We start from the raw sequence: 12,868 nt of genomic DNA, 5'->3' as shown, positions 1-12,868 counted from the left end.
TTCAATAGAATTCCTCTTTAAAAGCACGAACGGCCGGTTTGGACTACAGCCCTCTATTTCCTGCTTTAATGACGTCAGTAAAACATTTTGTTGACTAAACTCCGCCCACATGAATACGTCAGTCACCAGCTTTGGCTCAAACGGCTCTGCTAAGCTAAGCTGCTATCGAATCACAGCACACTAAACAAACTACACAATCAGAACTCGATACGTATTTCTGAAGGAGGGACTTCATAGAACAAGGAAGACATCAGCCTGTTTTGAGGACAGTGAAAACAGCACTATACAGATAAGTAAATTGTGTGAAAAATACCGCGTTTTTTACACGTGAAACATGAACACATGTTATGTTGCCCACTATAAACACAATCAAATCTTCAAAATTACAGACAGAACGGGAGCTTTAAAGCATCTGTTCATTATGTTTCAAAGAAAGTGCAAATTTCTGAATTGTCACATCCATAATGGAGAAATGTCACGTCCATAATGTTGTTTTTCCTAATAAATCCACAAAAATTCTATTAAAATAAACATTAAACGTTCTTTGAAAAGCCGTTCCTTCTATTGCTTTTGGCTTGTGCCTTTTAATTCACAGAATTCCTACAAAGTTTGTTGTCTCATGCAGGGCCCTCATATAAAATAGAAAACAAATATACTTATATGTTTCTGTAGTTTGGACTCTATTATCAGGGATTTAGGAAAATATAAACAGAGGGTTTAATATATTGGTAATCAATGCATTCCCTGAGAAATTATATTTCATGTTTTGACTGCAAATAACACTGGAATTGCTAGTCCTAGTATAGTACTGCATTAAAAAGTCACTGCTGCAAACAGGAATCACAACAAGCAGGGTGCATATTAGCTAAATTAACTAGTTTTCTATCTAACATTAATTAACATGAAAATTTGTTGAGTTGTACATTTGTCTACATTTGCAAATACGTGTTGGTGGGTTCGGTAGCGCCTTCCACCATTGAGACATATCTACAGTATGTATATTTATCGTACGTATCTGATCTGGTCACTGCAGATTTGTGTGCATGTTTCTTTAAACACATTAGTGTAAATGCCGAAGGGCTTGTTTCACAGTAAGATCACAAAAGCAGTAAAGAACAGTTACTCACAAGCTGTGACATTAAACTCTCCACCTGTGAAAATTAACACAAAAGACTAAAATTATTTTCACTTCTTCGTCATACTCATTATAGTTTAAAAACGAAAGCAACACAATGCAAATGCAAATGTGCTGCATTGTATTTTCTGAAACGGAGCCCAGCAGTTAACAGATGCATTGACCAGGGATATTGAATAATCTTTAGAGGATATGAGAATGCAGGAAAAATGTGATGTTAACTGATAAGTAATTGTTGAAGGCCTCCAGACAGAAGTTGTTGTGCTTGTGATATGAGGAGACAGTAAAGAGGACATGAATCGTTTTCATGTTGGAATGATTTCAAGACCTTTGGCCTTAGTTCGGTGCCATTGTGCCAAGTTCTCTGTTCTTTGCTAGCTGGATTTATCAGATTGACCTTTCATCCACTATTCATTTTAATATCTTCATCATCTAACAATGCATTGCATCAAAGGAGTGCCAGGAATAGGTCCAACACATTGTTTTACAAGAACGTCCTAGGTCTAATACTCTGATACTCCAAGTCATAATTTTGAATTTACAGTAGCTCTCCAAGTCTAACCAATAAATTATACATTACATTTATTGTCATTTTATTATGTCTTATAAAAATACATCGTATAACTTCATGTTAAGCTATTCTTTTTTTGTTAATAGACGAGCAGCAGTATTATGAAAAATAAATATGCCGGTGTATGACAAATAAAGTAATAACAAAACACAAAGCAACAAATACAATACAAGTTTTATAAAGAAAAATTAATATTCACACCTTTGTTACACAAAAAGGTTTTGTAGTGGTAAAAGCTTTATAAAAATCTAAGAAAAAATATTTTAAGAACCTTTGACTGAAAGGTTCTTTTGGGAACCATAATGATTCTTCTGTGGCAGTGTTTCCCAACCCTATTCCTGGAAGCACACCACTATTTTGGATGTTTCCCACATCCACCCCCATTATTTCCCATCTTGAAATCTCTATTAATAAGTTGATGATTGAATTCAGATGTGTTTGAATAGGAATACTTGAAAAATGTGTAGTGTGTCTCCTTTAACAGGGTTGGGAAAGAACCCTTTTGAACATCTTTACCATTTCTGACAGTCAAGTCTGTTTGATGTTGCTTTTAGTTTTCAAGAGCTACTAAAAGAAGCTCTTATTTGTCGCTGGATAGTGTTAAATGCCATCAATACGCAATTTGCATGCTGTGCTGGCTCATACAGAGCCCATGTGCCTAAAGTCGTTTTATTTCAGGGATTTCAAGCTTGAAATATTTTTATTTAACTGTATCGTCAATTAGTGTATGTGAAGTGTTGACTTTAATTATGACAAAAAGACATGGGGACTTATTACAGGTTATAACTTAAAAATAATTAGTTAAGAATTACGAATAAATAAATAAATACAAATGTGTTTTGTATTAATTTTGTCATTAAATCGCAGAAGTACTTTTTGTCCTCTCATTAATCTTATTTGTTTATCTCTTTTGAATTTGGACTTATTGTCTACTTTGAAAATTTCATTTCCACACTCCACAACCTACACTCACATATAGTTCAGTAAACGCAAACACCCGAAAGAAACATTCAGAACTAGTATTTTATTTATTTTTCTTTAACCTCATGCACAGAACGAACTGTAGAGGCAAATAAAGTCATAAAGAGTGAGCGTGCGAGGGAGAGAGAGCGCGCGCTCGAGCGCGAGAGAGAGAAAGCTGGCACGAGCCGGGCGCTTGCTGTGTGGACACGGAGGAGTGCAGAGCGAGCAGAAGCGACAGAGCAGGAGAAGTGAATGGATGGAATGACCCGTGAGGAGGAAAGGAGTGCCAAGCGGATGCACCCACTGCGCGCGAAAAGAAAAACAAGCGCAGCGGCAATTTAGCCACGAGAAGCGGAGCAAAGCGCACACGCGGAGCTGATTCAGACGCTCGCGCTCATTCTCTACCGCGTGAAGACGCAGAAGTGAAGACGTCCAGACGACGATAAAGGACGAGAGGGGAAGGACCGAAAGAGCATTGATTGACATGACAAGGAGGCGGGGCGCGAAAACAATGTTTAGACTTGATTGTTTTGGAAATCTGGACGGATATTTTTAGCGAAGAGGCACAAACGAGAACGGAAGATAAAATGCTGTAGCCGGAAAATAGAGGGATGGGAAAAGAGAGCGAGTGAGACGCTGAATTTGGACTATGTCAGAACCGATTCCAGATCAGCTGCGTCCTTGCAGGCAAGAGTCACTGCTATGTGTATTTATGTGTGTGTGTGAAGTATGACATCCCTTACATCAGGCTTATATCCACGTGAAAGATGCTCTGGCTAAAAGTCAGCACTGGACCATCAAACGGAGAACAAAGTAAAAAAAAGATGAATGAGTTTTGGAGTGCATACGTACAAACGGCTAGCTGTGGTGTCTCTTTTAGCTAGTTTTTCGGGGACCCCCAAAAGACTCAGGAGGACTTTGCCTCAGGAGGATTTCACCTCAGGAGGATTTCAACAGGTCAGCTTTCCTCCAATCCTTTTCTTTTTTTGTGACTCAGCTGGCTTCCTGCCACTGTCTCGCTTCCTTCACAATCCATCTCTTTTTCATTATGTTCTGTTACAATTATCTGTCTTGTATCTATTGAATCTTTTCTCTCATTAGGATCCCTTCCTGCCTCATTCATTCGGACTCGCTCTTCTGAACTGCAACAGTGGCTTTGGATATTGCAGACTGTTCCTAGCCAGACAAACTGTGGGCATTTTGATCAGGTGGACTGAGAGGGGGCTCAGTAGAGAGAGAGAGAGAGAGAGAGAGAGAGAGAGAGAGAGAGGAAATAGCCTGGGGATTTCGCCTAAGGGCTTCTATAAAGTTGCCAGTGGGTATGAAGACACGTACATTTTGGTTAGCATAGAGAGCTGTGTCCATTTATGTGCATTCAAAAGCTTGCATAGGTTTTACATAATATTAAAGTGGACTATAAAGTCCAAGTGCATTAAAATTGTATACTTTGATCTAACATTGAGGGAATTATGTGTAGGTGTTAGAATAGCTTACTGAGGGCTTGTGGGTTGTTCCTGTTTTTTTGTTTTTTTTTAAGTTAGATCAGTATTTAGGTGGTCAGTATTGTGCCTCTCTCTGTCCTGCTGGAGCCCCATGAGGGCCCCGGCCGTGGAGGCCTGGCTGGGAGATGAAGCCGTCCCCCCTGCTGCTCTAGCAGCTCTGTGGGCCCTCATGGCTCTGGAAGGCCGCTGCCTGCGCCCTGCTTCACCCTCACCGGGCCAACGCAGGGCCCGTCGTCGTCCCACCCGACCTAGAACATCACAAGGCGGTTTGTCCCGCCTTACCGTCACCCTCCTGACACAGACTCGCCTTCACGGTTTACGGCACGTCTGTGCCCCTTCGAGTTCTCTCAGCCGTCGGGCGTTCTGGATGTTAGCGTTCTGTACTTCTCTGGGTCTTCTGTTGTCTTGGTCATCAAATCGCCTACTTCACTGGCTAGCCTTCCCCACGCACACGAGAGTCCACACAGAGTGGGCGAGGGAACTTGCCTTTCCGACAGTCACCATCTGTAACAATAACCCCGTGCGCTTGTATCACCTCACCAAGAGTGATCTGTACTTTGCGGGTCACTGGCTCGGACTGCTGCTGGCCAATCGCACAGCCAGGCCCCTGGTGTTGGACCTGCTTCAAGATGACAAGCAGGCCTGGTTCAGCAAGCTGTCAGATTTCCGTCTTTTCCTGCCACCACGACGTTTTGAGGGCACCAGCTTGGACTTCATGGACCGACTGGGTCACCAGCTGGACGACATGCTGCTGGGATGCAAGTACCGTGGAGAACCCTGCGGAGCTCACAACTTCTCTACTGTGAGTCTGGTTAAAACTTCTTTCTCTCCTTCTGTCTCTTTTTCTTTCTCACCTTTTGGCTGTAAAATCTCAGTTCGCTCATGCAGATCATGAATAGGGCTCTCACCATCTGCGACGACCTCTCTTGTTAGTTCTTGTCCTCTGTTGCCCTCTATCATGCTTCAGATCTTTCACGCTACATTTTTGGCACCCACATGTGACCCCAATTCATAAGTTAATTTTTTTTGCAGGATAACACCACGTATAATACTAGCGGTCACAAACACATCAGGTGTGAGGGCTGATCTCTCTAGGCTGATTTTCATAATGCGATTCTGATTGGGCATAATGTGCTATTTGCATTGCTCATAAAGAACACCAACCCCACGACCCTCCATCTCTTTACACACAGCTCTGTTACCGAAGTAACCGTTCAGCCTGTTAGCAAAAACTGACTTTTCATCCCGCCAGCTAATGATTGGACGAAATCTAATTTCACAATACTATAAGGATGCTTTCACACAACAGCTTTTGCTGCAGTAAAATTGAGCCATATCAAGCAATTGAACCAAGTTTAAAAACAGACTACATTACATATCAGGTCTATTCATTTAAAAAAAATTGGTTTTAGCTGTGACTGTCTAGAGACTGCAGAACTTAATGTTACAGGCGTTAGAATAAGTCTCGCTACCTTCTTTATGCTTGTTCTGTTTGTTCATAGTCACTGTTCTATTTCTTACACGCAATAAAGTGCATTTCTTGTAAGAAAGTGTAATTGTGCAGAAGAATAAGTAAGTGATATAACATTTCGGCAGGTTTTAAAGTTTCTTAATTGGATATTTTCTGGAAAGGAAATTTTTTACAGTAAGAAAATGTATACATTAAGGATATGATTATTCGGGCAGAGAGGGGGTTAAATTGAAACAGAACACAACACAGTGATTCAGACCTTACATTTCGGATTTAAAGGATTAGTACATTTTCTTAAAAAATATCCAGATAATTTACTCACCACCATGTCATACAAAATGTTGATGTCTTTCTTTGTTCAGTCGAGAATAAATTATGTTTTTAAGAAAAACATTCCAGGATTTTTCTCATTTTAATGGACTTTAATGGACCCCAACATGTAACAGTATTAATGCAGTTTAAAATTGCAGTTTCAGCAGAGTTTCAAAGTGTTTACAAGTGTGGAGAAAGAAGACCGTTCCGATGTTGTTGTATGTGGAATGATACTAATTAATGTCTTTGTGTTAGTTTATTGTTTAAAATGGTCCGCAAATGTGCGTTTCATGTATATAACACGTGACCTTTCCACGGCATTACGCAAGTACGTGAGGTCGCGCTGGCACGTCACAGGACCGGAGATAGATGAGAAGTTACGGTTTAAAAGTGCATATTTTTAAAAATGACAATCGTTTCGCTAGATAAGACCCTTGTGCCTCGTTTGGGATTGTTTGGAGTTCTTTGAAGCTGCAGTTTTGAACTGCATTGGAACTGTTACGTGTTGGTGTCCATTAAAATGAGAAAAATCCTGGAACGTTTTCCTCAAAAAAACATAACTTCTTCTCGACTGAACAAAGAAAGACAACAACATTTTGGATGAGGTGGTGGTGAGTAAATTATCTGGATTTTTTAAAAGAAAATTTACTAATCCTTTAAAGGAAAACACCACCGTTTTTCAATATTTTACTATGTTCTTATCTCAACTTAGACGAATTAATACATACCCATCTTTTATCAATGCGTGCACTTCTTTTATGCACGGAGCGCTGTGAATGTTTTAGCATTTAGCCTAGCCGCATTCATTCCTTAGGATCCAAACAGGGATGAATTTAGAAGCCACCAAACAAAGACTGTAACATGAGTAGTTACAGGAGTAAGTATGGTGGCACAAAATAAAACCTAGCGATATTTTAAACAGATAAAAAATGAGAACTATATTGTATGGCAGAAGAGCACTTAGTTTGCAGCACTTTGACCACTTTTGTGCAACCATACTTACTCGTGTAACTACTGATGTATGAGTATGGAAATAGGTTTTGTATTTTGTGTGTTGATCTGTGAGGAGATTTGGAGTATATTTTTAGTATGTTGTTTTCTTTCGTGTGGTGGTCTATTGTCTCTTTTATTCTGTTGTTGATGTGGAAAATGGAAGTATTTGTGTGAGATTACTTGAAAACTATTTCTCAATAAATCTTAATAAGGGCTGGATATCACTGAAATGTCAAATGACACTGCAGTTTGCTGAGGCTTTTTCAACTCTGAGACCCATGTAAATATTGCTACAGCAATTATAAGCAGCAGTTACGGGGAGCAAAGCACGCAAGTGGCATAAGCAAAATATTTGTTGCCATGACTGATAATAATTTAAGGAAAAACTTTCACAAACCAACGCAACAAAATTGTTTTAACAATTCCTTAAACAATAGGTGATGTTGTCAGCAAATTGTTACGGTCCGGGTGTGTTAACGTAGCAATGTTCATTTTAATACGCACTGTACTAATACAGCATAATGTTTGTTTTGACATGCTCACTGTATGATTGTTGGTATACCAGACATTTGAATAATTAACACAGATAGCAATAGAAGATAAACATGCATTTCCACCGTAAGAGTTTAGAAAGTGGAATCGCCCCTGCGCAGCTCCTAATTTCCCTCTTCCTTATTAGCGCCCTTTCCTCTCCTCATCATTACCCAGACATTATCCACTCATTACAAAGTGAGTTAGAAACCCAATCACAGCCGTTCCAACAGGGAAAGCTTTTAAACCCAGCTCTAGAATGTTTTTTAAATAATCTTAAGATACAATTCTTACCAAAAAATTAACATAGTTACATTTAAACATTTGGCATTTACGCATTTTATCCAAAGCAACTTACAATGCATTACAGGGTATACATTTTATCATTATGTGTGTTCCCTGGGATCAAACACAGAACCTTTTGCACTGCTAATGCAACGCAATTTACAATAACTATTTAAGGTAAACCACTATTACATTACTACTAGTACTATGCCTATATCTATTACTAGAAGTTTGTTTCTTATGGGACCAAAGGCAGCTTTGAAATTTGATTAAAACACTTTGTGGTTTAGTTTTTCCTTTCTCTCAAAAGAATAGAATAATGAAGACATCAATTTCGATCTCTACATCCCCATGGTAACGCTGTTCGCCTGCCATGTCAATCATTTGATGGGAATGGATGGGTTTCATTAGCTCCAACACTGAGCTGATTAGTTTGGTCTGGCACTGTAATGATCCTTGAGGTTGAAGCTTTCCATCAGGGGGTCTCCCATCTGGAACGAGTGCAAAATTTGATGCGGTGCCTTCTTTCTTCAAACTGGACTTGATATAGAAAAGATGTTTTGAGTTTCAGCAAGAATAGATTTCGATTTCTCTGCTATGTAGCCAATGGATTTCGTAGCTTAAAAGTTAAGAGGAAAGTTCACATGAATGCCACAGTACTTCAGAAATAGTTTACCAGAGTCTAAATCTTTACCATTATACCATTATTTACCAAATAATGTAGTCACCTTTTAAACTCATTTATGAAGTCTTTTGCAAACCACAAGAATTTCAAAACTTTACAGATCACACCTCAAAGATGTTTTCTACCTTTAAAGTAAAATATTTCTCAAATAATAAATATTAAATGTATGCATTAGTATTTCTGCAGGCTTCTTTTAGTGCTTGATTAAGTTAATTGTGATTAAGTTAATTGGTGTTAAATTCATTCTGTCTCGGACTTCAAGTAGTTAGAAATTAAGAGTTTTGAAAGACTGTCACAAAATGACTCACACACCGGCACTGCATGTTGCAATTGGACATTGCCCAAAACCACAAGAAAACTTTGCCTGTTCATGCTCTTCCTGTGGAAGGAGGAAGTTTACATTATATAATGAGGAGTCTTGTTATTTTGTATGGCTCCAGGACAGCGGAGCACAGATGGTGATGTCGTGTCCTTGTTGACTCTGGCACGCTTGTTGAGATTGAAGTCGCTCTAGATCTGCTCACTCACATTTGGCTGAAGTCTCCGTCCAGCATTTCTCAAGTAGAGATCATGATTCATAACATGGTCAATTAGAGTAGCTCTCATCTTATTTGAGACTCTTCGGGGTACACTCTTGCTCCACTTTTCCTCCTCCACCATGCTGCCAAATTCTTCACTTCTCACCTCTTCATACACCATCTCATCTGGCTCTTTCCTCTTTTTTTAATGACCTCTGTTTTCATTTTCTTCCTCCATCACTCCTCCTCATCCACTTCTCACATTCTCGCCTGTTTCTGTCACATAATCTCTGTCTCTGTTTCTATTGTCCAGTCATTCATTCTTCAGGGTCCTGCATGATTTCTCTGCTCTGCCTTTTTATTTTTTACAAATTTTTAAACTACACCACAAATCTGTTTCTTAAAGGGATCGCAAAAATTAAATTTCTCTCATCATTTACTCAGCCTTGTTGAGTTGTTGTAGATCTGTATAATTTTTTGTTCTGCCGAACCCAAAGGAAGATATTTTGGGGAATGTTTGAAACCAAACAGTTAAGGAGCACCATTGACTTCCATAGGATTTTTATTCCTACTATTATAGTCAATGGTGCTCCTGCCTCCTGCTTGGTTACAAATATCTGTCTTTATGTTTAATAGAACAAGCTTAAATTATGCTAAAACACCTTTAACCAGGTTGTTTTAGGTACTGTGCATGCACAAAGACTGGAAAGTTCGTCACAGTAGAGAGCTACAGAGCCCCTTCCCCAGAGAATCGTCCATCATAAAAGTCATTAACAATTGATGATTTCTCTTTTTATTGAGAGGCGGGACGTTTGCACTAGAGCGGCCATATTGAATGTTACATTTTCCCCATTTATAGTAATAAAACTGCTGTAACTTGTTATTTTTCTATTATCTTCACTATTATCCCAGCATATATCATTATAATGGCCTGTGATTATATGCTATGCTCATCTGAGAATATGGCCCAGCTTTTCTACTTTTGAATGTATAAACTCTGAAATGGAAAATATTAGTAAGTCAAAAATATGAAGCATCACAGAAAGTACCAAAAGAAGCTCAGGCTGCCTGGTCAAGGACACTTGTCAAAAGGTACGGGGAAGCTTGTTGAAGCTTTGTCCGCTCTGAAGTCTGTGTCACCATGAATTGTTAATGAAAAAAAACAATACATTGACATTATAAACCAGCATTTTTATATTCGTTTTGGTCACATTTTGTCTGAAAAATATAATTAGCTATTATTATTATTATTATTATTATTAATATTTTTAATTATTAATGTATCTGAATCACGGATCAACTACGATAGCTACCTATTCTTCCTGCGATGTGACTACATGGATTCGTACAACGTTATATCGATGCTTAAATAATTCACTGTGCAGTCCTACTGACAAGACACAGACAACTATACCAGCTATTTTATCCCATGCCTCGTTCTTTTGTAACTGGTCCCTATATGAAAATAAAGTCATATCATAAATTATAGAAAAACCCAGCAACAGCGATTATCAATTTCTCCTCCATTTTCTCGGAACTAATGTTTTGGTAGGAATGAAAGTTTACATCGTATGTTTCTCTGGAATCAGTCAGCGAAGAAAGTCTATGCTATATTTCGATTGGTTGCTGGCGTTGCCACTGAACCGCGTCATAGCTCATTAATATAAAGTTGAGCTTCTTTCAACTTTCTGATTGACACTCTGGTTGCTCAAGACGCCCAAAACGCGACGCGGATGGATTTGACGCTCCTTGCAGCTGAGAGAAGCCAGCTTCCATTTGTAAATGAATAACTTCCCGTAACTTTGGAAGCTCAAATCTGCGGCGGTGTGTATGTACAGTAGTACAGCTCTTGGAATCAGATAATGCCAGGTCTCATTACATCAGTATTGTTACGAGATCAGGATAGGGCAAATACATACTGATTTGGGAGGCACAAGTCTGACTAGTAGGCAAGGCTGCACTAACATTAATGAGGAACAGTTGATTATCTGCAGGTGTGTGTGGAAGACACTTCTAATTTTGGGAATGCACAGCCACCTGATCCAGAGCCCTGAATTATATAGGAAAAAAACACAAAGGGGCTGGCCGATACCGAGGACTATGCTTGCCCGGAGCTAGTTAAGCAGGTTTCTTTGCCCTCCCTTAGATGCGCACATCAATGCAGACACCACTGACATAACTTCAAGTAAACTACACACACCGGAGGGTAAGTTACATCCTGGGCTTTAGCTGGCTAGTAAGTAATTTATAACCCCTAAACTGGTTATTTACTTGTATCTCTTTTTGTGTTATTGGTGCATCGAATGCATGGGGTGCGGGTGCAGAGCAGGGAAGGCTTGCATTACGTTATGTCTGCAGCTTTATAGGCTACTAATTTTTAATCATTCTTACTCATATTATCATTCTTAATCATACTATAATTCAGTATATGGCATAGATCTGACTACCTTCCTGAAAAAGTCCAAGAAACAGTAAATCAGTTTTTCAACAGCTTTTAAACACCAGTTCAAACATGTGGGAAGTGGAGCAGGAAAATGTTTATACTCAAGCAGAGAAAAGACACCCACCCAACTGGAACTTTGTGCAGCTATAACAATGTCCAGTGATTTAATATGTTTAATTTTTCTGCAGCTGTTATCATCTATTGAAATGTTGCCCTTTTAACAAGGCTAAAATGTTTCTCTGGTGAAGAAAGTTGCATTCATATCAAAGTCATATCCAATATTTGTGGTCAAGTTTACATCCTTCGGCTTCCTCCAGATTTTGAGTGATATAATTTTTTATATCCTGTGGCTAAACCAGGCGAAGGTCTGGAGTCCGGTGGGCTGAGATGGGCTTCATTGTGAGCTTACTGGCAGATGAATTAAGCTCTGCTGTGCTATATCATGACCCTTCAATACTTTCAGACCCTGCGGTGCTTTGCAGCTTGAGATGTTCTCAACACTTAAATGTCGTTTGTGGAGTTTAAGTGTGCTGCTATCGTTCACACAGTGTGCCAGGAAGAGTTCAGCACGCTCTATATTTTCCCTCATTACTTCAACTTGTACTCGTATACTTTTCCTCCAGTTGGTGCAAAATATGTTTATGTCTGTGTGCGTGGTACATGAACAGTGGTTCTTGAGATACTGTAGCTGTGCAATTAGAATTATATCCAGATTGCCTCACATATACAGTACTGCCACAGAAACGCACTGTTTTCCATAATGGTAAGGGAGGACAGCAGTCATTATTTATAAATGCATAGGCTAACGATGACTCATTCCTCTTAAATTAGCATTTTTTTTTTGACTGCAATTAGATAAATATGTAAGGAATAATTGACGACGGGCTGTTGAATTATAAGAAAGCAATGCCCACCCAAGGTGGTAATGCACCGTGGGTGTGCATTATTTTCGAAAAATTCACGGTTACCGAAAACATTGCTCTGGTGCCTATTTTTAAGACATCTGACAAGTTAGGTGTGCAGTTTACAGAAAAATTATCAACACCCATTGAAAATTTCTCAGCCAATCAAAATCAAGCATTCAACAGACCTGTGGTATAATTCATGTTGTTTCATATTGATGCTGCTTAGATATGACACAAAAAAAGACAAAATCTCATTTGAATATAAAACCATTTAACTCTTTCCCCGCCAGCATTTTTTAAAAGTTGCAAGCCAGCATTTTTCATGATTTCTACAAAAGTTTAATGCCTTCCAGGAAATGTTCTTCTTTAAATATACACTCACCTAAAGGATTATTAGGAACACCATACTAATACTGTGTTTGTCCCCCTTTCGCCTTCAGAACTGCCTTAATTTTCTACATGGCATTGATTCAACAAGTTGCTAAAAGCATTCTTTAGAAATGTTGGCCCATATTGATAGGATAGCATCTTGCAGTTGATGGAAATTTGTGGGA

At 39.0% G+C, this 12,868-nt stretch overlaps 1 protein-coding gene across 6 annotated transcripts in view; it reads left to right on the top strand.

Annotated features, from left to right (window-relative positions):
• The window catches only part of asic2 (acid-sensing (proton-gated) ion channel 2), a 399,158-nt gene that overhangs the window by 230,482 nt on the left and 155,808 nt on the right, over positions 1-12,868 (top strand). The window contains exons 1-2 of one of the 6 annotated variants that reach the window (XM_055191965.2): positions 2,816-3,626; positions 3,771-4,973. The exons of the other annotated variants lie outside the window; for them this stretch is intronic. Of the exons in view, the coding sequence (XP_055047940.2) occupies positions 4,263-4,973 (711 nt within the window). The 5' untranslated portion in view covers positions 2,816-3,626; positions 3,771-4,262. Of the gene's footprint in view, positions 1-2,815; positions 3,627-3,770; positions 4,974-12,868 lie in introns of those variants that run through there. 6 annotated transcript variants of the gene reach the window in all.

The sequence above is a fragment of the Misgurnus anguillicaudatus genome, chromosome 19 (assembly GCF_027580225.2).
Source record: "Misgurnus anguillicaudatus chromosome 19, ASM2758022v2, whole genome shotgun sequence".
Taxonomy (NCBI): domain Eukaryota; kingdom Metazoa; phylum Chordata; class Actinopteri; order Cypriniformes; family Cobitidae; genus Misgurnus; species Misgurnus anguillicaudatus.
Note: the sequence above shows the minus strand (reverse complement) of the source record. Positions and strands in the feature narration are given on the sequence as shown.